Here is a 25,525-nt window from a genome sequence, read left to right on the forward strand (position 1 = left end):
GCCGGCGTGCGGGCACGGCGTCTCCCTGCAGCGCTGCCCGGCTGCTGGAGGACCTGACCGCAGACCCTTGCTCCGACACAACTGCGTTGGGTATCTCAAGATCCAAGGGAGACATCCCGAGTCCTGGATTTGGCTCAGTTCTGCTGGCTCAGACCGCTATTATGTCTCTTTACCTATATTAACCTCCCCGGTGCCAATAGCGCTGCCTTGCTGGGGGAGCATCGCAGCATCCCTGCCGGGTACCGGGGATGCGCAGGCTGCGAGACTCCCTGTTGTCACCCCGGGCTTAAGGACTGCGTTTCCACCGAGGCCGAGCGCTCGACTGCGATGTATGGTTTGGCACGGGAGCAGGGAAGCCGGAGTGGTTCGTACCACGGCGCTGCCGGAGCTGCATGTGCTCCGGCACCTGCTGCCAAAGCCTCTCCTCGCCCGTGCGGTATTGACAGACTTGGCCACCGTCCAGAGACTTTTTAAGATCCCCGTGCAGCCTCCCAAAGCACAAATCCTCAGCCCTGTAGACAAATTAATCGACTCCAGTTCAGATTTAATTATTTTTACACGTACATTCTTGTTTCTCGGGGTATGCGGAGAAGGAGTTTCCTGTTATTCTTTTCTTTTCACTCTATAAATTCTCTCTCGCATGCATGCGTTGCGCGGGGCTCGCTGCCGATGCTGTTTGTTTGCCGAGAAAGAGTCTTTGCTCCCAGATTATTCATTCAGGAGCTGTTGAGCGTTCAAGGCAGGAAGGGTGACTCATTTGGTAAACAGCAGAGGCTTACAGGGGAAGGCAGGAGCCCAGATTGGGTTTCTGTGGTAGATCTGAAGTCTTTGGGGGGGATTTTTTATTTTTTTTTCCCTTTTTTCCCCCTCTTCCCCCCGCCCCCCCCCTTCTTCTCTAGCACCAGGGGCTCACGATTCTTTCTCCGCATTGCAGGAGGGCAGGGCCCCACGAACAACACAACAGCGTGGCTGCATAATTCACCCTTTTCCTCCTGCAATGCCACATAACTTCCTAAACTGCTCAGCCCGAGCAGCTCTCTGCGGTAGGGCAGGGCAGGAATTTCACTTAGCCGGAGCTCCCTGCCCTCTGCCGTGCCTCTACCCGTTTTCCTTGGTCTGTATTCCCCAGCTCTTGTGACGGGAAGAGATGCTGAGCTCCTAATGAATCACTGAGCGCCCGCGCTTGAAATATGGTTAGGGAAACACAGCTGTAATTGCCTTTGTTAATATCTTTTTTTTTTTTCTCTTCCTGCAGTGCTTCTCACATGGCTGCTGGTACTTGCATGCGCGGTCGGCTTCCTCTCCTAACACCCTCGTGAAGTATGGTGCCTTTTCCCTTTTTATTTGCTCTGTCTGGTAGGTAGGGGAAGAATTGATGGCTTGCCCAAGGTCACACTGAAAACCTGTGGTGCTGCTGGGATTCGAGCCGGGGACGTAATAATGATTCACATCCACGCTGGAGCTATCTGGGGGTTCCCATGGGGCAGGCGCGTATCCATAGGCACAAGCTGTGGAGTCGCTGACGCTCTGCAACTCCACCCCCTCGCTCACCTCCGTTAATTACCGCTGTGCCTCTCCTCTTAAGTTATGTGGCAGCGGTAATTAATACATGTATTTTAATAACCTTCACTTTTATCGAAACAAGGCTAAAAATGCTCCACCGTGTGGAAGTAAATAATTATTGCATTTCCAGGTTTTAGCCAAGAGCCACAGGCTTTGTGCGACTGCGGGCAGGTCTCCGCATCGCTCGTCTGCGTCCGGCTGCAGAGATCTGCTGCCGATGGGATGGAGCAGAGCTGCGGACGGAGAGCTTGGGAGGAGCGGACCGACTCCTCGAGGTCTCCGTCCCCCTCGAGCATCCCAGGAGGGTATCGATGTCTTAGAAAATCCTGCCTGCTCTTATTTAGTGTCATTGGAGATTTAGGAGCCTGATCTTCCCAGCTTAGGTTTGCGTCCCAGGGTTTGGGCTGTAATTCCAGCAGCCGTCCCGGAGGAGCTCTGCCTGTGAGGCACTGAGGGCTCCTCGTCTGTGGGACCAGGTGTATGTTGGGCAAAACAAGGGGCTGCTTTCCTCCCGGGTGCTCCATAAACCTCCTCAAACCATCTGCTATTTTTCTACATATAGCATGAACCAGGTTGGTTCATGGTCCTTTGGTGTGCTGCAGGGAAATTCCTCGGTAGCTGGAGGGTTGGGTTTGGTGGCTGAAGCAGCCAGTGTCCAGCCTGGGTTAAATCCAGCTGGGATGAATGCCTTCCTGGCCGAGCAGGTCGACTGCTGTGGAGGATTGGCAGTTGTTTTTTGCTGCACCCAGATGTGCTGATGCTCGACTTAGGTGCCGTGGAGATGAAGGAGAAGCTGTGTCTACCATATGAGACTTTATTAAAATTAAAAAACCCAAAACCACAACAGTAAAGTTGAATACAGAGTTTATTAAAGAGTTTGCCCCGTATTGTTTTTTGCTGCACCCAGATGTGCTGATGCTCGACTTAGGTGCCGTGGAGATGAAGGAGAACCATATGAGACTTTATTAAAATTAAAAAACCCAAAACCACAACAGTAAAGTTGAATACAGAGTTTATTAAAGAGTTTGCCCCGTATGTCCTTGGCCAAATGCTTCCCTCCTCACCGCTACATGGTGTGCTGTAGGCCAGATGGTTGCTGCCTTCCCCCCTGCTGAAACACCTGCATTTCAGTGGAGGGGCATGTGTATGAGAAGCCCTCTGGGATAAGTGAAGCTATAGAAATGTAAATTAAATTATTTACCTACTCCAAGTTAAATGCTCTGCCCTTCTGGCCAAGGAGGAACGGGGATGGGATGGGCTCCAGGAACCTGGTTAACTCTTTGTTTAAATTGCAGGGAAGTTTGTGGAGCAACCTGAGTATCTCAGCACTAATTGCCAGTGATTTGGTAGGAGCCGAATTCTGAACTACCCATAAAAATCTGCTCCCTCCGGTCTGGTCCTGGCTACCTTATTAAAAAAAAAACGGTAGCTTGTCTGTCACCTCCCAGGTGCTGATCTTGGGGAAAGCGAAGCGTCCCGTGTCACACGTTGGCATCTTAACCTTGCTGTTCCTCTCCCTCGCCTCGCTGGAGATGGGAGAAGCCTGACACGGAGCTGTCTGCATTTGGAGGGCAATTTATATGACACAGAGAAGATGTTGCTGCGCAGCGCCCATCTGCGATAACTAGCTTAAAGACAAAAGACACAATCCCTCAGAAAAAATCTGAAGGCAGATGGTTCTCTCTAAGCCAAAAAAAAAAAAAAAAGAAAAAAGAAAAAAAGAAAAAAAACCCAAATTTTTGTGGTTTGCATAATATTCATCCCAAGCAAGGGCTTTTTGGCTGTTTGGACGTGGCTTCCTAACACCAGCACCCAGTGCTGTCTGTGAACAGGCTGAAGTTTCTGATTATTATTCTTATTCCTTTTTTTTTTTTTTTTTTTTTAAAAAAAAAAAAACAAGGAAAGGAACGTGAATTAATCACAGGGCAGGATGTAAGCAGATTTTTAAACTAAAAGGCATAGCCACATGGGTCCCTGGGAGTTGCCTGAGCCAAAAATAACATTTCAAGGTCTAATCTCGATGCAGTTTTAGGGTCGGGGGGGGAGAGCTGCAGGGAGGCATTGCACAAAATGCATCCAAGCCCGGTGACTGAGCTGCCTGGGGCCTTTCTGATTTTCACAGGACCTGAGTGAGCAGAAATAAGCTTTTCCCGCTACTTATAACTTGGGAAGGGCACCAGGCACTTAATGCCAGAACGTTTTGCGGACGAGCATCCTGCTGCAATGCAAGAAACGACCCCGCTGCGGCAGCGACAAAGCAAAGCCCTGAAGCGAATGCTGAGCTGACGTCCCTCGGCCGATGGGGCCGTGGCGATTACCTCTCGCCCTGCTTTCAGGTTTTTGTTTCTCCCCTGCATGGTCTGGGGTGAAATGACCTTGGCTCACGGGCATTCTCGATATAAAGCCTGCGCTGCACTTGCAGCCCACCGAGCAGCCGCTCCCCCTCCTGCAAAAAGGCTTTGTGCTCGAGTAGGAGCGGCAGAGCTCTCTTTGAATACCGTACGTGCGATATACGATCTGGTTTGGTGTCTTGGTTGGTTTTTTTTTTTGTTCTTGAGCTGATCACTCATAAACCTTCCCTCTTCTTCTGCTTTATCCTCGTTCAGGCTCGCAGAGGTGCTGTCTCTTCCCTCCTCTAGTGGAAGGATGCTGAAAACCAGCTTTCCAGAAGCGCTCGGTAACCATAGCTGCTGTGACCACCTTTGAGCTGCACGAACTCAGTGCCTTGGCTGCTTTTGAAAACGTAGCCACGAGCTTTCCAGTGGGAGCAACTGGGCTCCGAGCTCTTCTGAAACCTGGACCAGTGAGCACCGCCTTATGGGGAACCCTCCAAGAGGAAACGGGTCTAAAATCTTTGCTTGTCGTCTCGCGTAAGTGTGAAAATAAGAAAACTTAGCCGTGCTATGGTTGCATTCTTTCAAACCAACAAGTCTTTGCGGTGTTACCTCCTCGTCATCTCATGACACCTCCTTTCCTATGGAAATGGGCCCATCTGGGGATTCACGTGGTCCTGGGCAGATAATTGTAATGGTCCCCCCGGCCTTTAAAATCTATGAATCACTCCAGTATCTGGGCACTTTATGCACATTAGCGAATTAATCCTTACAGCCTCTCTGCAAGGGAGGGAATTATCGTTGTCATTGCTCAGATGGGAAATGGGTGAGATGGAGCCCAGATCTGCACGAGAACTGGGGGGTCACATCACTCACAGCCGTAACAGCTAACCTTTGGGCACCCAGCCCTTGGAGGCACCCGTGACCCTGCATTAGTTACCTCTGCGGTTGTGCCGAGTGAACGGGGAATATCTCTCCAGCCTGCCATGCAGCTAGAAATCCATCTGAGCCCTGTCACAGCGAGATGTATGGGTGGGGCGTAGGCAGCGGGTCTGCCGCAGCCGGGAAGCGCAGGGAAGGATGTGCTGCATCGGACGCTGGGTGGGCTGGGATGCGGGCAGGAGGTCCGGCATCTCCCTGTGGCGTTGGCCTTGCTCTCTGCGCGCCGCTGTCTCCTGGCTTGTGTGGGTGTCCTGCGTGCCAGGAGGTCCCCAAACGCAGGAGGTAGGTACCCCTCACCCAAGGCGGTGGCAGGGGAGCAAGGCAAACCCCAGGACATCCCCCTCGCCCCGGGCTGATGGCACCGCTGTAGGGCATCGCAGCAACCAGACGGACTTTGGAAGTGAAACCTGTTGTGGCTTCTTTTAAAGTCGATGACTTTGAGCTCAGCTTATCCACGTTGCAGTCATTTACCTCCAGCACTGCAGTTGCAAGACATCTGCTGTTTTCTTTTGTTTTCCCTGATATCCAGGTGTTTCAGCCATGTCATGGCAGTACCGTGGTGTCCGTGGGTGGAATAACACACCGCTGTGCTGGAGTGAAGGTTGGAGCAGGGTTTCGCCTTCCCCGAGTTAATGACAGCTTATTAATTCAGCTCTGTGATGAGCTTGATGGAGACAGGTTTGGCTCCTCACCCCTTTCAGGTCTGGTGAGACTGTACCAGGGCTTGTGCTTTCAGCAAGGTACAGTCTCCAGCGTGTGCCCGTGGAACAGTTTGTGCTGTTGCAGCCTACACCCGGTCTATATTAAAACTGAATTTTGGCCAGGCGACTGGCTTGGTGCGCTGCCGGTGTTTATGTTCTCTGAAAATTACTGTCAAGGTTAAAAAATAGCCGTGCAGCTTGTGCGGTGGAGCTGCCGGGAGAGCCAGCGAGTGCCTGGGCTCCTGCACGGCCGGAGGGTTGGATGCGGTGGGTTTGGCACTCGCCAGCCCTCTTGCGTTGAACGCAGTTGTCGACTTTACAAAAGCAAGGAAAAAACCCTAATCAAGCCCTTATTTTTCATGTTGTGCTTATTAAACCGATGGAAAAATCTCCTCCTGACTAAAGATCCAGGCTTCAGCCTACTGCATTTGTTCTCTGGCTCTTGCTCTAATGGAGATGGCGTGTTGGTCCAGCTGGAAGTATTGTGTCCTATTAAATAAAGATTTTTAAATGAGCACATTTATTCATCGAGCTGTCACAGCCTGTTGAGTAAAGAATGTGGACTGGCCAGCCTTAGTCTGCCTGAAATCTGTTTTCTCCAAAAAGCTGTTACAGTCTCTGGGGTAAATAAACCCAGTCCCGTGTTTACCGAAACCCCAAATGCCATCCGTGTGCTCCATCCCCTGCACCGAAGGCAGCCGTCGGGCCGTGGTGGGAGGGGAGAAAAGCAAAAATCAGGGCTGCGTGCGATGTTTAAACTCCTGTTTTAGGAAGCCCCTCGTGTTGCCGCTTTCGGGGCCGATTTGCAATGCGGAGGCAGTAGCGTTATCCCGGTGCCTGTCCCTCACCCCAAAGAGTTTACAGTCTACATCTTCTTTTTAATTCAGACACCCGCAAAATAGCAGGCTGAAATAACACTGCTGTATGTCAGCTGCTGATGGAAGGAGATTAAATATTAAAGCCAGTGCTGTGGCTTTAACTCATTCAATTTTTTTTTTCGCTCCCCCCTACTCTTCCCCCTTTCTACCCCCCTGCTTTTCTTCTCTGTGTAAAATGACATGATTTAGAACTGAAGTGCCAGACTCAGCCTCTAGGTTTCGGTGTTTGGAAATGTATGTAGAAAGATATATTGTGTCTGTGAGCATTTCTGTGCGGAGAAAGAGAGAGCTCCCAAGCTAGTGAGACCACATAAAGATGTTAAATAGAGCTGTAACGCACACCGAAAACAGCAAAAGTGCCCTAGGAAAGAAAAAAAAAGGTAAAAAAAAAAATAAAAATCCTGCGATGGAGCAAAATGAAAGATTAAAATAAATTCAGAGGTACCAAGGCTGGGCTGAAACATGCCCCTCGTGGAGCCGGGGCTGGCGGGGAGAGCATATAGGGGGGGAGAGAAATGTGACCCCGTTCTCTACCTCATCCTCTTGCTGCTTCCCTCATTGACCTAAAAATCTCCCATTTCTTTAGTACAAAACAGTCGGAGAATTGGGAATTTTGTGCCTTTTCCTTTTATTCCCCCGTCTCTGCATCTTTAGTATTTCAAGACACCGCTGGAGCAGCAGCCGCCTGCCTGCTAAATATTCATCTGAAACCGACTGCTCCTCTCTCTGTGCAAAAAACCTGATTTATTTTTCTCCGCTTACCGTAACCCACCTATTTTCCTCCGCTAACGGCTTTTCACCGCATCGCAAGGGGCGAGTGGGCTTGGCAGCCGAGTACGTTAAAAGCCAGGGTGGTTTTGGGCCAGAAACATGACAAAGTGTCGGTGCCCACCCTTTCTCCCTGGTCCCCCCATCCACGAGCGCTTTATGGTGCGATGCAAAACGATGCAGCAAATTTTGTCTCCCTTGGAAAAACGGCAGCAGTTCGCTCACTTCTCCTTTGTTCGGTGGCGTTTTGGCGTCGCCGAGATTTGTAACGCTGTTTTTGGAAATGAGTCACGTTTGGGCTGAAGCAGAGCTGAGGGTTTCGGAAGCTGCGGGGAGGAAAGAAACCCAGAACACGTGTATCTTTAGCAAAAGCATCGAGAAATGTTATTTAAGGTTTAGTTGCGGAGCAGATCGGGGGGCGATGACTGGGTGCCGGCGGTTACGCGGGCAAAACCATCCTTGTTTTTTTCCCTGCAAGTGCATTAAGACCCACCAGCTCTAATTTCTTTTAATTGGAGCCCCACTTAGGACTCGCCATCAAAAGCACCTTCTGATACAACGTGATCGAAGGATGCTTTGCATAATACGCTTGTTATTGCACCGAAGGGGAAGATCGATGGGACGCGTGCGGACGTGCCCGTTGTCTCGGCAGTGCTGTCCCTTGCCTCCGCTAACGTCCCTCCCGTCGCCGCACGGCTCCCAGGAAGGCGCCGCGGCGACTTCCAGCCTGGAAAACGCAGATTTGCTCGATAAAAAAAAAAATTGAGTCGTAAATAAGCATCGGAAAGAGCGAGTGAACCCGGGGTGTCACGCTTGAGCTAATTCACAGAAACAGGTGGCTTTGGGTCGGTTTGTTTGTTGGATGGTTTAAAGAGAGAGGAAAAAGGAAGGGGGGAAAAGGGCAGAAATTCTTTGCTGCAGCAGCGGCTCTTTCTAGAAACAACAAACCCGGTGCTGCGCAACTCCTGGATGCATAAAAATCCTGCGGTACGGCCCGTGCAATGCCCTCAGCCTCCCGGTTTGTCGCAGTCTATTAGGAGAGGCGCAATCCATCCTCGGGTCTTTATGATTATTTGTTTTAACCCCATCCCTACCTCTTCCCCCCGCCGCTTTCCTCAATCTCAATGCTTGGGGCTGGTGCAGCCGTTCAAAGCGGCTCCGCAGCGGGCGATGCCGCCCTTTTGTCTGGGTTTCAGCGATGGCCCCGCGTACCCTTCGTGCTCTCACAGGGTGGACGTGAGCCCCCCACACCCGACACATCCCTAAAACCATCACGGTTGGGTTTTTATCCTGCAATTCTCCCGCAGGTGGAATTTCAGACGGCATCTTTACAGCGTGTGAAATGCATCCCTCTCCCGGTTCAACGGTGGCTGTGCCGTGCCGTCGCAAAGAGCCACGGGCAGGAACAGCGGGCAGCCGCCTCCGTCCTGCTCCATAAAATCAGGGCCTGAATTGCCGGGCGAGTGCCAGCACTGCCGCACGCCATCCAGAAAAAGTTGCCTGACCCCTAATAGCGCCTAATTCATCCCTCCATTAGCCAGCAATAAAGCGGAGCATCTCACCGAGCGGGGCAGATTTGCATTTCCTAGATCGGTTGCAGCCGCCGCGTGGCCCCGCCGCTTAAAAAAAGGGATTATTAAAAATATTTGTCCCCCGTTCCCCAGAAGCCCCATGTAATGGCTTTTTCATTTTCAGCAATGTGTTCACACACCGCTTCTCAAACAATCTGTCCCGCTCTGGTTTTGCTTAACGCTCGGCAGCGATTGTGTTACAGTTGCTCTCCGGGCGGCTCTCTCCCCCACCCTGCTGCAGGATGTACCCGTAAAACACAAAATGCATTTATTCACGATTTTCTAAATTGTTTCATTTCAGAGGTTTACAAACGAGGACCACCTGGCGGTTCATAAACACAAGCATGAGATGACATTGAAATTCGGCCCTGCTCGAACTGACTCAGTCATCATAGCAGGTATGTGGCGTTCAATCCAGGCCAGCTCTGAAAATGGTGCACATTAATATAGCATGACTGCAAGATTAATACCAGGGACCAGATGCACTGAAAAACGTCTCTACCTCCCATAAAAAGCTCTTGTGATCTGCATTTAATCAGGAGGAAAGGAAAGCCAGAGGCTTCCAAGTTTCTATTTTTTTTCTTTTTTTATGGCAGTATCAGGTTTTGTGGGGTTTGGTGGGGGTTTTTTTTGGGGGGGGGAGGTGTTTTTTAGCTCTCACCCTTTTTATTAAGACTGGAAGATTTATGGACAAAAGGTCTTTCACGTTTCTGCATGTGCTTTGAGGACGATGAACAAAATCTGACAAACCCAGCTTCCTCTCCTCAGCCCAGGTGTCAATTTTCTTGAGCTTTTAGGCTAGCAGTTAATAAATTAAAATGCCATCGAGTGCACTGGCTACTGCCGAGAGTGCATTTGCAGAGCCCAAATGAGGCGCTCTGGCAGCGCACGGTCAATGCAGCCTTTATAAGATTGGGATGGGGGGAAAAAAAAAAAAAAAGGTATATTGTTGTCTGGCAGGAGATCATTGCCGGTTACAGATACTCTCCTGCCTTGTCAGTTCCCGTTCGTTCGGGCTTCTTAAAAGGGCCTGAGGTTTGTGTTATCGCTGGATGAAAAGGCTGTTGCTGAGAAGAAGAAGAGAAGAAGAAATGCTTTCTGAAGCCTTGAGAGTTCACAAGGGGAAACGAAACATCTGCTGCGAGAGCCTGGCACCCTTTTCCCAGGTTCATCTCCAGCCCAAATTCGGTGCTGAAGTCGGAAACAGCAATTCAGTTGGTTTCTTTAAAGCCTTCAAATTAATTGTAGCTGTGGGTAGGATCATAAGAGAGCTTGCGCAGCCTTTGCTGGAAGGGCAGAAAGCTTCTCCCAGGGGAGGGCTTGCAGAGACGAAATGGGCTCCCAGAGGGAGAATTAATTTCAAATGGGCTCAGGCTAATGGGAGTTGATGGCGAAGAATTCGGGGCAGGGGCTGAAGGAAACCTCAGATTCCTAAAGGTGTTTTCTCCTTCAGTTCACCCCCTTTCTAAACAGGGTGCACGGTGGGAGGGTTAGCTTTTGCTCGATAAACCCAAGGTGTGGATGTGCCAGGTGGGGATGGGGGAGCAGAAACGGGGTCCGATCCCATCTCCAGCCGAAGTCCCACCTGCTCTAACAGGGATGCGGCGTTAAAAGCCTTCATCTTTGCAGCTCCCAGAGCTGTATATTCCTCCTGTGCACGAGCTCTCACAGGTAAAACCGTGGGTGGGATGAAACGCTTTGGTTTTAGCACAAGGAACGAGGACTAGCCCCCTCTCCCAGCTCCTCTGGGCTGATGCTCAGTGACTTCCTCCAGGATAAACCACAAAGCCAAAAAAAAAAAAAAAAACCAAAACCCAAACTTATTTAGCTGTGGTCAGTGGAAGACCAGTCTATTTAACACAGGCTTTCCCCGGCTGAGATCTTGACGGCAGATAGAGCTGCCGGGGGGTTTGCGAGGGCTATAAAGCATGCTGGCTTTGAGCAGTGAGGTCTAGGGTGTTATTGCCCTACATTCCTAATGTCCTTTTTTTTTTTTTTTTTAAAGCCCCCATTTTTCTCTGGGTTTTCTTGTTCTATCCCTCCCGCTTGCTTTGTGCCGAGTCCAGAGCAGCAGCCCGTGCGTTAATGAGCAGGAGGATTCACTGTACCTCTCTTGCTGTAACTCTGTGGTTAAGCTAAAAGGAGTTGTAAGGAATTGTTCTCGTTCTGCCAGTTATAGCTGGCAGCAGAGAGACTTATTTAAATGGGAACGTGCACTTTTGGGGTGATGCTGTGGGCAGAAGAGCTGCTGCAATTCTTGGAGGTACGAACTGGGGAAGGGTAGGACGAGAGAGGTTATACGGCTTTGTTTTGTGGCATTGTAAAAACTTCTGCTGGAGATTTGGGTCCCGGACTGGCGTGAGCCACTCAGAAGGACATTGCTAAATGGGGAACGGTCCGAAAAGATCCCTGAGAGCTGTTAAAGCACCGGAAAAAACAGCCTCCTGCTGAGATCTTTAGTTGACAAAGTTTCTTGGTTTAATGAAGAGAGATTTGGGGGGAACCGAAGTGTGCTCAGAGGAGACCTTTGCTTTATTAACAAAACCGATAGGTGGGATTTGAAGTCAGGCTGGAAATAAAGCGTAGTTCTGCGACAGCAAGGCAAAGTAATCACCGGAGTCGCTTCCCGAAGGCCGTGGGAGACACTCCACCACTGACCAGTTTGAAATGAAACGGGGTGTTTTCCGTAGACACTTCAGCTCCAGCGCAGCTACTGCGCTCAAACAGGGAGCATCCGTGCCAAACAGCCCATGTTTTATGCAGGAGGTCAGGCTAAACGATCCCAGGGATCCCCTTTGTGCTTAAAAATCTATGTAGTTTTCTGCCAGATGGATTCTTTCGGTGTAACGTGCTCGTCCCAGGCTCCCTGGCTAGTACCTGGACTCCTGACCCAACGTCGTGCAGAAAAAAGATGCTCGCTGGGAGCGGGGAGATTTCTTTCTGCTTTATAGCCTGGGTGATGGCCAGAGAGATCATGACTCAATGTGTTAATACGGTGGAAAACGGGCCCCAGAGGGATTGCTTTGGACAGTGGTGGTAATTATTAGCACTCCCACATAGCTGTCTGTCCTAGGATGCACGTTAATGCACGGAGCCGGCGCAGGGAGGGAAGCAACTCTGCCCAGTTCTATTCCACATCGGCGGTGGAGCTGCTCCGATCAGTCGTTTCCCCTCTCATCACTCCGTATTTTTAAGATCTGCTGTTTCAGGGAGATGAAACCCCACTATTTTCCTTCCTTGCAGCAGCGATTCAACTGAGGACAGGCAAAACCCCGGGGTGGGAGGGACAGGGCACGACCCACAGGCAGGAATTTCACAGAAATCGCTGCCCGCCTCTCGCTGCAATGATTGTGTCTTTAAACAGCATTTACCAGAGAAACCAAATCAACAAGAAATTATTTTCCCCTTTCTGGATTGTCACTTGCTTTGCAAACATGACACACACCTTAGCAGAAAAGCGTCCAGACTTCCACAAAACAGAGGCCACGTTTGCTAGGGATCCCCAGAGAGGACTAAGGTGGTTGAAATGAATTTTCTAGTCTCTCTTTGACCGATGCTTGGTGTTACAACCCAAACAGATCAGACTCCGACCCCAACTCGGTTCTTGAAGAACTGCGAAGAAGTAGGACTCTTCAATGAACTGGCCAGCTCCTTTGAGCACGAGTTCAAGAAAGCCGCGGAGGATGACGAGAAAAAGGCAAGAGGCAAAGGCCACCGTCGCCGTAAAACTGAGCCGGGTGCATATTGTGGGAGCTGGAGGGGGGACGGTGCCGCTCTGATGAAAGGCATATGTTGTCGGGTAACTAAGTGTGGTCTTGGATTTACTATGCTGGCTTACGCGGGACTTTATTTTTTTAACTCGGGTGACTTTGGCTGGCTATCCTGCAATCGGAGGCCTGGTGAGAGCGGATTTTAATGGTTTATTATTCCGTTGGCTTTTCACTTCAAAAAAAGAAAGAAAAAAGGCAGTACCCAAGATCGAGCACTTTGGGAAGGAGATGCAGGGGAAGAGCAGGACGCTGTTAAGTGCTCAGGATCTGAGCACAGATTCACTCAGAGCCTCCTTGGGGATCAGGATCCTAAAGGATGATGCCTTTAAGGCGCTGTCAGCAGGGAAGGGACCGAGCTGAGCCGTGTGCCTTTAGCATTTGGACGATGTCACGGTACGTGCAAATAGAGAGAGGGGCTCCATGGAGGAGTGAGGCTTTTTCTAACAAAGAGCTCCCTCATATGCAAGCGCTATCGATTCAGGCTGCCCCTGCCAACCTCGGGAGCACACAGGTCTGAAGGACAACGGGATCTCGTCAGATAGCAGCTAATTAAGGACATTTTGGCCCCCCCCTCCCTCCTTCCCCCACCTTCCAGGATCTGAGGAGCAGCAGATGCGTATTGGGCTCTTAGACTGGCACATACATTTACTAAATTGATAGATGTATCTACATACGCTCGCAGTCAGCGGCGCTGCTCGGAAATAAACTGCAGGAGCGCAGCCGCGTAAATCTTCACCGAGATGGGGAACGGAGGAATTCAGAATTAAAACTGAAAACTGTCTTTCACCCGCTCTCCTAATAACAGGGCTCTTTAAAGCATAAATTGATCTTTCTCATTGGTATGCTGCAGGGCCTTGCCGGGGCTGCGTGGCATTTTATGCTCTCAGTTCCCTGCCTTTTGTTCTCTGCAGCCCAGACCCCGAGCGCTGGGAGAAGGTAGCTTTTCGATTGTGGTTTCACATATAAATGGTTGAGCAGCCCACAGTCTAGCCAGTTGTTTTATATGTAAGACCACCCATCTCCCAGGCTGTGCTACCTAATAGCTGCAGCTAAGATCCTTAGGCTGTTAGATGTTTTCCTTTTTTGCTTTAGGATGACTGCAGTCTAAATATTTCCGCCGACAGCCAGGCGAACGGGGCGGCGTGAAGCTTGGGGTGGTTTCAGGCGTTAGGGAAAGCATTATCCCTCCTAGAAAATCTCTGCACAGACGAGTTGCCCGGGCCCAGATGGCTTGTCACTCACCGAACCTGGCCAGAGCTGCCTGCTGCATTTCTGAGATGCTTTCAACATTTGACCGCATCGAGCCCAGTTGCTGCTGCTGTTGTGTTTTGTCCTCCAGTTCCAAGGGTGGTCTCACACCAGCATGTTAATTAAAAACATAGGCGCAGCAGGAGCTTCCCTGGAGGCACTTTAAGTGGTTTGAAACTTTCCTGCATGTTAATCCCTTCTCCTTTGTGATTCCCAGTGCAACTTCTCTGCTTAAGAGAGCAGGTAAACGGTTACTGCACGTACCGCAAGCAAAACCCCCTGCGTATATCGGCGCGGAGCGGAGATGCTGGAGCCGCACCCCGCTCCAGAGCGGCGAGAACATCTGCAGATGCCCGGATTTACCCTCTTGCCGCAATTTTCTCTCCCTTGAGAGGACTTAAAATGCAGCAAAGGAGGAGGTTTAGGTTAGACGCTAGGACAAACTCTCAGCGGTCGGGCGAGTGAAGGAAAGCGCTGGGATTGATTGTGGAGGGAGGGAGAGCAGGTTGGACAAACAGCTGTCAGGACTGATTTAGGGAGAGTTTCTCCTGCCTCGGACAGAAGGAGGGACCGGGTGATTTGCGAGGGCTATTGGAGCCCAATTGAATGCAGCATCCTGCAGTCAGAGTCTCGCTCCCGTTGCGTGCTCCCCTGGTGCTCCCGTACGCCATCTTCTCCCAGGTCGTCTTTTCCTCCAGGTCTGGGGAGGGGAGAAGTGGCTCTTCAGTTTAGTCCTGTCCCCCCCACCTTGTCACCCTGCCCTTTTCCCGTCCCCAGCAAGTCATTAACCAGTTAAAATGGGGCACGTGGCACTGCTGGAACCCAGGGTGGTGGCAAGTTGCCAGGTTCAGGCATATGGTTGGGTTTTATTTTAATGGGGCGCTCATAGATATTTAATAACTTGCATGGCTCTTTGTTTGCTTTTGATAATCGGGTAATAAAATAATTCAGGCTGATTTATACAATGCTTTACAGCTCTTCTGTGAATGAAAGTGCCTTCTGTAACTCGCAGGCATTTGGCTTTGTTACCTGTTCTCCTTAGCAGAGCCCTTTTATGAAAAAAAACCCAAAACCTTAACCCATGGAAAGAATTGTGTGTCTGTTACTGAGAAACCACAAAATGGTGCCATCTGGGGCAGAGACTGTCTTTCCTAGGCCTCCGTCTCTGTTTGGACGGGGCCGGCGCGGCACGGCACCACTCTCCGCCTCGGGCTCCCAGATGCTACTTCAGTACAAATAAATAATAATAATTTGGCAAGAGCTCAGAGCTGTAGCTCTTCCTCTGGGAGCAGCCAAATACTTCACAAACAATATTAGCTAATTGTTCTTTCAATCCGTGGCTGGTTTTCCTGTAGAGTGCCGGAGCCCTGGACATGTCTCTGCCCTCCACCCCGGACATCAAGATAAAGGAGGAAGAGCCGGTGGAGGTGGACTCTTCCCCACCCGACAGCCCTGCGTCTAACCCGCAGTCACCACCGAACAAGGAGAAGGTAGGTCTCTCCGACATTGCCCTGCGGAGATGTTGGTGTCTTCTTCTCTGGACGAGAACAAGCTTTTTCTCCATTTGGGTGCCAGGACCTGATTTGGGTTTGTGAATTTCCCCTCATTTTAGCAAGAAAGAGAAGAGGTTTTTTGTTAAAATACACATTTGCTGCCCGTAAGTCTCCACGTGGATTTGACTAGTGCAGAAACCCTTGCTGTTCACCCTGGGAATGCTTTTCCAGCAGGGCGAAAGTGCCAAACAAGTAACACGTCTTCTCCAAGATGAACTCCCTGCATCCTGGGGAGCTGGTGATTCAGAGCAGATTAGTCCAGGTTACACAGTCTCCGTCTGAATAACTAGAGACACTCGCTGGGGCTGGAGCGGTGATTGGGAGAGGGGGGATTATTTCCCAGAGGCTGCTGCAGGTAGCAGGAGTCTGAATTTCTGTGCCCCGCTCCCTGCACTGACACCAAATCAGCACGTCTTTGGGTACGTTGCTCCTCTCCATGCCTCAGTTTCTGTGGCGAGGGTGCCTTAATTTACACTCAATTGCTTTTAAACCATCAGGAGGAAGAGACAACCAGGTGATTATTAAACTAACAAGTAACAGCGTGTCTCCTTTTGTCTGTTGATCCTCTCTTCAGGAGATCACCTCGAAGCCCGTAATCATTTCTACACCTACTCCAACCATCGTGCGTCCAGGCTCGCTGCCGCTACACTTGGGTTACGACCCCCTCCACCCTACGCTGCCTTCCCCAACCTCTGTCATTACCCAGGCTCCCCCTTCCAACAGACAGCTTGGGTAAGTACGGAGGAGGGATTCGTGCACTGAGGTTTTTCTCCTGTACCGTCAGGCTTCCTGGGCAGTAATTAGGTACCTAAATAAGTTCCTTGATTGTCAGAACAACTGAGGTGCCGCAATTCCCGCTGCGGCTGCTTGGGCATAAGGGCCTCGTTGCAGCACTGTCTACAAAAGCAAAATGGGGTGTAAGTGCAGAAAGCAGGAACTAATTGTCGCAGTGTAACGAAACGAGGCAAAACTCACCGCGGGGAGAAATTAAACCCAATCCCCAAACACGCTGACATGACACTCGCTGTCTATGCTGGGAGCGTGGCCTGACTGGGGGACTCCCACGCTGCTTTTGCATCCTGACGCGGTGGAGAGAGCTCAGCTAAACCGGCGGTAGGAAATTGTCTGGATCTTTAATGGCTTTGGGATTTTCTCAGACAGCTGTTGCCTCTGATGTGTAACCTCTTCTGCAACCTGCTGGCCTCCTTCATGGTCAGCTTCTGCCTCGGGAGCTGTTTGTTTCAGCAGATCTAATGACCTGCTCCTTTTTGCCCCTTTAACAATCTGGATCGGAGGCTCCAGAGCACTCGCTGCAGCGGTTACGAGCCTACCACACCGTTAGGTAGCTCCAGCCCTGCACATAAAAGGAAGGAGCCTGAAGGATGCAGGAAACGCATTACAGTGAGCCCTCAGGAGACATATATTTAGCCCCCCTTCTATTCTTTGGTGTCAGGATGCTTCTTTTTTGCTGTGGTCCTGGCCTCTTTCTAATTACCCTTGTTTGAGGCTGGCTTCTTACATTAACCAGGCCATTTTTTTCGGCTGTCAGTTCATATTTTTGTGTGTGTTTTCGCTTTGACCCTCTGGCACCATCAATCCCGACTTCCTGACGGAAAGTTTTAAATCCTGTCTTGAGGCATTAAGGGGTTAAGTGATTGTCCTGGGGTTTTGAAAGGACATTATATTCCTTCTGTAACCCAGCACAGGCACAGACGCACGGGGCTGTTTGGAACCGAGTCCCCTCACGCTTTCAGGCACGAAAAATTCAGAACGGGCGTAAGCTAGACTTTAATATGATTTTATGTGCCCTTTGCAGCCCACGGGGATAGATCCCTCCTAGGACGTGAGAGTCGAACGTGCTCTATGGAGCGGTGGGGCTGCAACTTTAATGAGGATCCCTGTGTTAGGGCCACTGCGGACGTGGTGGGGTTGTCAGCCTGACAGAGATGGAGGGGAGGCTGTGACCTCCCTGTAACTCGGCTTGTTAAGCTGGGATTTTCAAAGCAGCCTGGAGGATTTGGGATGCCCAATAGAAATGAATGAGAGTCGAGCGTTGACGTTCCCAAGGCAGCCTTAAAAATTCCAGCCTGAGTTATTGGCACGGTGAACTCCCCCTCCTCTGACCCACGTCCCCTGCTTCTCCCCACCCTGCCGTTACTCCATGCCAGCACAGCTTCCTCCGAGGATCCCAGGCAGCCCGGCCTCCTCCGTCCCCTTCCCTGGGCTCGGCAGAGGAGGCAGCAGCAAATCTTGTTTTCTCCCTCCCCCAAAGCCAAACTCCCAGCAGCTCTGCTCTTCTCTTCCTGGCTCGTCTCTGCCTCCATTCGGTTCCCTGCTGCGCTGTCAGGAACGCAGGAGGAGCGGGAGATCAGCCCTTGCTGGCAGGGATGGTTTCCTTCCTCTCCCCATCGTCCGGAGCAGATTAGCTCCGGCTTTTCCTCCGCTGTCCTAGAAAGGCTGAATCTGGAGGGTCAGAGCCGGAGCACGGTGAGGTTTGTGACTCTCCGAAATGGAGGCAGGGGTATGTGTGCCTGTTTGTCACCACATGCAGAAACACCGCCTTTCGCTGCAAAGTGATCTGCAACGGAAAAAGTTCTTGATGGTTTTGATTTGTCACAATTAGGCTGCGGCGCGATCGCCTCCTCCCCCAGCCTGCAGCGAGCGGGGCTCTCCCCGTCTCCCAGAGCCATTGTCTGTGCAGACACAAGCCAGCCCTGCGTTGACTCCATATTTAGGAGGTTTTCTCTGGAGTCAGAGTCAGAAACGCTTGTTAATGGAAAGCTGAATCCTTGCAAATGCTCTCATGGGAATTCAGCAGACGTGGCTCACAGGACAAGAAGTTACTGGTAGGCAGGAGCAGCTGCCTAGATCCCCCATCTGCCCTGGAAGGACACTTTTAATCTCCCCGAGGAGGAGCTGCGGCAGCCCCTGGATGTGCTTTTCTGTCTATTGAGGTGGGCATCGTGTCTCAGGGCTTTGGCAGCCATGGTGTATTTGGCCAGCCGGCGTACGCCCAGGAGTTAACCAGGGGACACCGTAATGCTGACCGTCCGCGTCACCGCTAGCCCCGAGCAAGGAGCAGCAGTGCTGGCAACCCGGCAGTGTGCGGGAGGCTGAGTTACCTTAACACGTGCTCCCCCCCCTACAGAACATGCCGTTCAGAAATGGGAAAATGAACCCAAATCCACTAACCAGAATTCATTCGTGCTTCTGCTCTTGAGCTCATGGGGCTGCCAGGAGAACACATACTTGAAATAATCCACGAGAACTTGATTTGTTGTTTCTCCAGGTCTCCTACAGGTTCCCTTCCACTTGTCGTGCAGCTTGCGAACGGACAGACCATGCCCGTCCTCCCAGGCCCTCCCGTACAGATGCCTTCTGTTATATCGGTGAGAGAAACTTCCAACACAGCTCTGCGCGACAGAGGAGGGGACAATGTTTTTTCGCCTGCCAAATACATGCAGACACTTCAATTTCGTAAAAATTAAAATGTATCTCCCCCTCTGTGCAAGATAAGACTGGAAGAGGAGGAGGAGGAGGAGGAGAGCCAGCTCTGGCGAGGTAGTAATAACATGTCGATCACAGTAGAGGGCAATAAGTCTGGAAAAAAACAAAGCCTTGCCTGGACAGATGGCTCATGCCATTGACCCAGGGCTGGGAACTGTAGGATCCCTGATTAGCTGCTTCCATTTGGAACAGCGTGCCTCAATTGAAACCATTCGAGCTTGCAGAGAACATGTTGGTCTTTGCAGGCCAGGAAAGCCACCCTAACCTCGCCAGCGTGCTAAAGAGCTGTTTGAATATCAGCCTTGCGGATTGTGCTTTTTGCATACCGAGAATTTTCCGTGGTGCAGAACTCACGAGCAGATTTGCCTGGTGGGTGGCTTGTACGTCTTCCGAGCGCTTCAGCTCCCAACCAGGCAGCCCGTGTGAATCCTGTCTGTCCTGCTGGGCATGTCTTTTGGGTTTGGAGTGAGTAATGGCCTAAACCTTCTGCCTCAGGTAACGGGAATGTTGACATCAAAGTAGGCAAATGCGCAGGCAGCTCGGCATAGCTTGTGGGCATGGAAACATCTTCGCACCTTCCTGATGGTTTGAAACACAACTTGCGTTTGTAGTGCTTTGCAGCAGCGTACCGGAATGGCTTATAAAAGCAAGTGCAAATTCTGGTTTTTCCCCTACTTTGGTGAGGGAGAAAGCTCTCCGTGTTTAGGAGGGGCCGCTGTGACTTACCCTTGGTGTTGTGGCGGCTTTGCAATAGAGCTGGGCAGAGAACCAGAGGGGATCTCATACCCTCCCTCTCCATCCACTCTCCTGTACTGGTGGGGGAAAGCCCTCCGGGAGGGAAAGGAAGGAAGGGAGGGTTCAGAGCTGCCCTCTTCCCTGTCCTCAGTGCTAGGCTGGTATGGCTGGGTGATTCCGAAACAGCCACCGTGGCCACCAAAGGAGTGGCTGCTGGCCTTCAGTGACAGCAGACGTAATTGATGGCAGTAGTTAAACGCTGAACGTTTGTCAAGATTTATAAATGTGCTTGGTTGGGGAATTATTACAGAGCTGCTTCACCGAGCGCGCTTGTGAAAGCACCTCAGCTTCCAAAACCCATGCGTTGCTTCCTCCCCGATAGCTGGCTCGGCCGATGCCCATGGTGCCGAACATTCCTGGTATTCCTGGACCGCCCATCAACAGCAGCGGGTCCATTTCACCGTCAGGACTTCCAGTGCACTCTGAAGCCAAAATGGTAAGTGTCCAAATACCTGCTGGGGAGGGTGTGACATCCACAGCGTTGTCCCTGAGTCTTCACTAGCTCCTCCAGAAGACAGTCAGTCTGGAGGCTTTTTCCCTGCAGCCTTTGCAAAGAGCCGCTGCTTCTCCGAAATCCTGCGCAGCCATCGGAGCACCTCCCCGCACCAAGAGCAGGTGTTACAAATGCCACCAGGAATATTAGACTAATCAGTGCCGCGGCTCTGGCAGGCAGAGCAGGCACGCTATTGTAAAGACAAACCTCAGCCCCATCCTAAATGCGGCTGTTTTGTAAAGCTGGTGCTTCCAGTTCCAAGTAAACAGATGGGTTGGAGGTGGGCTTGATGAAGGCAGAGCCAAGAGAAGAGATGTTGTGCTGTAATCCAAGGATCCTGGTGATGGTTTTCATGTAGACCCCTTTATACTAAAAGTTTATGAAAGAATTTTGCCCTCTTGGCTCTTCATGGTTCAAACTAGGTGCACGCAGAGTGGGGAAGCAAACCTAATTTTGTGAACAGGGAGCAGCAAAATCCCCGGTGTTTTTTGGCCGAGAAGGGGTGGAGGTGTTTGCAAACCTACCTGTTAAAGCAGGGCTGCTCACCCTCGCTGGCACATTGTCACTGCTCCCGTTGCACCCTGTTTAGGTGTCTGCAGGATTCACGGGCAGATCAGAGCTACAAACTGGGTGACAGATCTTAAATTCTGAGGCATGAAACAGCCATCCTGCCCCGCTGGCCTGTATCTGGCTGCCCGGAGAAAGAACTTGCAAGACATGGTCTTGATTGCGTGTAGGTCCTTCTCCATCCCAGAAGGACCCCTCTGCGGGTGCTCAAGGACAGTTGGGCTCCGCAGCCTGTTCGGTCCGTGGTCGTTCTACAGAGCCTGCCAGCTGGGGAGTGGATTGATGCCAGATGCAGTGGCAATTTTCGATGTGGACACCTGTCTGCTTGGGCCTAAGTTGGAAGCCGCTGTCTGTCTTTGGGTAGGCCAGATGGTGATAGCTTTCAGTTGGATTTGAATCAGCCACAGGCTCTGAAGAGCCCGTTCCCCCGCGGCCTGGCTCCTTGGATGATAGAGGAGGTGGTTAAAACCGTAACAGCATGGAGAACAGCTCCACTGATGTCATTTTTTCACCTTTTAACAGAGGCTGAAGGCCAGCTTGACAGCATCTTCCTCGCTGAATGGCAGCAACCTAGTGGTGGGCTCAGCCAGCACGATGGTGACCGCACGTCCGGAGCAGAGTCAGATACTTGTCCAGCACCCTGACGCCCCTTCCCCAGCTCAGCCACAGGTCTGCTGCTGCTTAGCCCGCGAGGCTGGGCTGGAGGGGCTGGGGGTTTCGGGGCCTCGGGGAAAGAGAAGGAAAACCTTGCGGCTTCCTGGTTTACAGAATGGGTTAAAAACTTTGTTTTTTCAGTGCCGCTTCAGCACTAATGCTCTCAAACACCACCAGGCAGCAAACTTCAGCAACATGTTAATTTGCTTGACAAGGTCTGGAGTTTTGAAAGAATATTTTGCTCTCTTCTCTCTGCTCAATTACTGGGGTTAAACGCTCCCCTCTTAGGCAATCAGCTCCGCTGGCTCCTGCCAGCTAACCAAATGCCAGCCTTCCATCAGGATCGCCACCTGCTTCATCAGTTAGGCTTCCAAAAGTTTAATATCCATATGTTGCCTGACAGCGAGTACCGAAGTGTAACTGCACTCCCCGATTGTGGCAGTGTAATTACAGAGCCCTCGCAGAAGCGCCTGCAAGGCTGTGTCTGCAGGACTGTTTGCCCTCGCTGACTTTTCCTTTGTTCTCCTGCAATAAAACCGGGAAATGTGCAGCGTTACGAAATCTTTTTGTACCAGTTGCCTCCAAGAGCTTGTTTAGCTGAAGATATTCACGGAAAATTTAACCCAAATTAATTTTTAAAGCAAATTGCCCACTCAAAAACTGTAATTTGTTTGTGCTCCGTGGGTGAGTTACTGAACCCAAATGGAGACAGCGCTTTGACCGTGCGTGGTTACGTGCGTCAGAGCGGGATTGAGCGCTCCCAGCCCTGCAGCTGGAGGTTACCCTCCGTCAGTGGATAGATGCTCGCTGGCCCTGTGGAAATCTCCCAAGTCATTGCAGCGTGAAGTGCTTCTTAAAGTCCCTTAAGTGAAATTAAAAGGAAGGCTGTTTCCTCTGCGTTGCCCGTGGTCACGTACCACATTAACTCCTCGGCATGGAGGGGAAGAAACTTCTGCTCTCGGTTACATACTGTTAGCTGATTGTAGGAGTTTGGGATTTAACCAATTTCCCTGATATTCGCATGTTCACCAGGTTCAGGATCTCAGAGAGTTCATGTGGATTCACACCTTAAGTTTGCAGGGCACTTCAGACTCAGCTGAGGAAGGGCTGCCAGAAACGCCAGTGAGAGGGGCTTTGTCCCCAGCTCCTCCATCGCAACCGGGGCTGCCCTCGGTCCATCCCCGCGCTGTGCAGTTCTGGCTGCTCTGCAAAAGCAAATCCCTTTTTGCCCCAACCACAAGAGCTGACATCTCCTCTTGCCAAACCTCGGTTACACCAGTGCGTGTCTGCCTGCCTGCACCAGTTTCTTTTCAGTGTCTCGCTTTCACATGCCCCATCTCCAGGTTTCCCCAGCCCAGCCCACCCCCAGCACCGGCGGGCGACGGAGACGCACGGTTGACGAAGACCCAGACGAACGCCGACAGCGGTTCCTGGAGCGGAACCGGGCTGCCGCGTCCCGCTGCCGTCAGAAACGCAAGCTCTGGGTGTCTTCCTTGGAGAAGAAAGCCGAGGAACTCACGACCCAGAACATCCAGCTGAGCGTGAGTATGTAACCGTGGAGGCTGAGCGCAGCCCTTTGCCAGCGTTAGGACCGTCGCTGCGGAGGGAACGCCTTCCCCGTGCTGCAGAGACAACGTGCATTTGGATGCTGCTCTCTGGAGCAGGATTGCTCCCTCTCTGCCTAGATTTTACTCCTTGCTTTCCATCCTGATGCTCTGCCTCGAGGCAGACCGTGAGGGAACAGCGCTTTAGTGTTCTTGTTTCTCTCCCTGTCCCCCTCGAAAGGGGCAAGTGGCTCAAGGAGCAACCTCAGGAGCAGAGCACAGAGGCCCCAGGAAGCAGCTGTATTTGCAGAGTGGAAACCTCCCCTGTGCGAGGGAGAGGCTCTCTGCTGGCACGGGGTCAGCAGAAGCAGCCCCGGTTCCCTTCCCTGCTCGGTGGACCTGGCACCGACGTGAGCAGGGAGGCTCTGCAGCTGCAGCCCGCAGCCGTACTGATTTTTTTTGTCCTGGAGAATTGGGTTTCCCTGGTTCTCTGGTAGCACCCCCAGCATGCCTAGCAGAAGTGCAGCACATCTAAAAATACAGACTTCACTTCCATCGCCATTAGCCCCCTTGTTAATGCTTTCAGCACTGGCTGAGGATTGAAGGGTCTGCAAAGACTGAACTCGTGTCCATTCTGAGCTTTTTCGTTCGCTGGTGGCTAGTGACTCATGCGGTGGGGTTTTTTCAATAGCACTGATCATGGTATTTTTATTCTCTTCCCAAGATACAATTATAGAAACCGTTTCCTCGGGCAGTTTTGAAATACAATTGACTGGGTTTCAGCTGTTTCTCCAAATGTTTCAAATAGAGGAATAATATGCTGCACAAAGTTTTCAGGGAGGTAGACCCGGTTTACAGAAGAAGCTCGCGGAGGTACCGAGAGCTTGGAGGAGCTCTGATGTTCCCCACAGCCTGGCGTGGGCTCTCGCTCTGTTTGGTTTTCCATCAGAGCCGACAGCGTGCCGGCATGTCTGCCTCAAGCAGTTAGATTTGCAGGAGGGCTCAGGCAAATGTATGTCCAGGATTAGATGATTAACGTAGCGAGGGGCTTTCCAACCAACGGTGGGGGCTGCCGGAGGGAAATGCTGCAGTCTGCGTCTTGCACACTAAATTCCGCAAACCAGAAACTTTGTTTGGTGTTCTTGGGCCGGAGGCATCTCAAATTAGACAACAAATTGTAAGTTTGCAGGGCACATAAATTAACATCCTGCCATTGCTGGAGGCTGCTGTCAAGAACGTGAGTGATGCATACGTCCGTGTTTGTTTTTCAATCTCAGAATGAAGTTACGCTACTGAGGAATGAAGTTGCTCAACTTAAACAGCTCCTGCTGGCTCACAAGGACTGCCCCGTCACTGCACTACAGAAGAAAACACAGGGCTATCTCGGTGAGTGATGACTTTAGCTGGTCCTTACTACCCTTTAAGTAAGTCTAAGCAGATGAAACTGGCGTAAGATGTAAAGGAAGGGAGTCTTCATCTTAGTCTCTGCTCCATCACCCTCCGGCGACTGCACCTGGCAGGACAGGACAGACCTTGGTCCTGGTTTTTTGATGCTGATACAACCTCCACAGCCTCCATATCGAGGAGGATCCACCCAGGCTGGGCCTGCAAATTTGCCCTGCAAATTGGCACCTTAACTGGGTTTATAAGATCTTGCAGCCAGGCAGTGAGGGCACCCGCGGTGCGAAAGCGCCGAGGGAAGGAGGTAGTGCCTCTCCCTCCGCGTCTCTGTAGTGTGGAATATTTGACAGAGATCCATATCTCCGCTTCTCCCTGGAGTGCGGGCCAGCGTCCCTCCACCCGCTCCCAGGCAGCGTGCCAAGCACTTGATATTCGCTTTGAAGTTAAAAACTATTGCTGCTCTGAAAGCAAAGCCAGAGTCAGAAAAGGCCAGACTCTATAAATGACATCATGGGGCTCTATATCTCATTCTCTGCAATTCACATCAAATTGGCTTGGGTTTGGAAGTAAGAAGGCCTCTTTTTATCTTCTTTTCTTTCTTTCTTTTTTTTCTTTTTTTTTTTTAAATGCTGCCTATTTCATTATAATCAACCCGGGAGCTACACATTATGTCTGGATTCTTATGTCATCTCTGCAATAACAATTCCACGCTGTGGTATTTGTGCAAAGACTTTGGGAGGATGCTGGAGTCCCCTAGCGTTGCCTGGATTAACGGGAGGAGAGGCAGGGATGGATGGAGATGAGAAAAGGAAGGGGGAGAAAACAAAAGCCCAGAAAGGGAGCGCTGTCCTTCCCAATTGCCTCCCGATTCCCATCTCCCGGGTCTCTGCAACGCTCCTCTCCTGTGCGGCGAGGCACAAATACATGCGGTACGGGGCCTGGCACAGCCAGTTTATTTTCTCTCATTACAGTGACTCAGAGCTTGAGTAATGTGGTCGTGAAAATCCTCGCTGTCCCCCAGCCCTTGCAGACAGGTGTTCGCTCTGCGTATAATGCAGAAAGGCGACATGATTTTTCCTGTTAACTTCCAAAGTTTACAGTTCCTATTATTATTCCTCACAGTCTGTCTACGCCAATAATAGGAATTCATCACACATCTGAATAATAAAAATGAAATTCACACCTCCCTCCCTGTGCCCCCCCGCCCCCCCCCGCCGCCTTTTTTTTTTTTGTGATT

The 25,525-nt window shown here is 51.2% G+C and overlaps 1 protein-coding gene across 2 annotated transcripts in view; it reads left to right on the forward strand.

The window, feature by feature from the left end:
• The window catches only part of ATF7 (activating transcription factor 7), a 44,030-nt gene that overhangs the window by 16,764 nt on the left and 1,741 nt on the right, over positions 1 to 25,525 (forward strand). Inside the window, exons 2-10 of one of the 2 annotated variants that reach the window (XM_009695272.1) lie at positions 9,058 to 9,154; positions 12,335 to 12,472; positions 15,140 to 15,264; positions 15,902 to 16,059; positions 18,617 to 18,716; positions 19,952 to 20,065; positions 21,212 to 21,358; positions 22,687 to 22,884; positions 24,165 to 24,273. In XM_009695272.1, the coding sequence (XP_009693574.1) occupies positions 9,058 to 9,154; positions 12,335 to 12,472; positions 15,140 to 15,264; positions 15,902 to 16,059; positions 18,617 to 18,716; positions 19,952 to 20,065; positions 21,212 to 21,358; positions 22,687 to 22,884; positions 24,165 to 24,273 (1,186 nt within the window). The remainder of the gene's footprint in view (positions 1 to 9,057; positions 9,155 to 12,334; positions 12,473 to 15,139; positions 15,265 to 15,901; positions 16,060 to 18,616; positions 18,717 to 19,951; positions 20,066 to 21,211; positions 21,359 to 22,686; positions 22,885 to 24,164; positions 24,274 to 25,525) is intronic. The other variant, XM_009695273.1, reaches the window with a different exon arrangement.

This window comes from Cariama cristata, unplaced genomic scaffold (genome assembly GCF_000690535.1).
Source record: "Cariama cristata isolate BGI_N322 unplaced genomic scaffold, ASM69053v1 scaffold22662, whole genome shotgun sequence".
NCBI classification, from domain to species: Eukaryota; Metazoa; Chordata; class Aves; order Cariamiformes; family Cariamidae; genus Cariama; species Cariama cristata.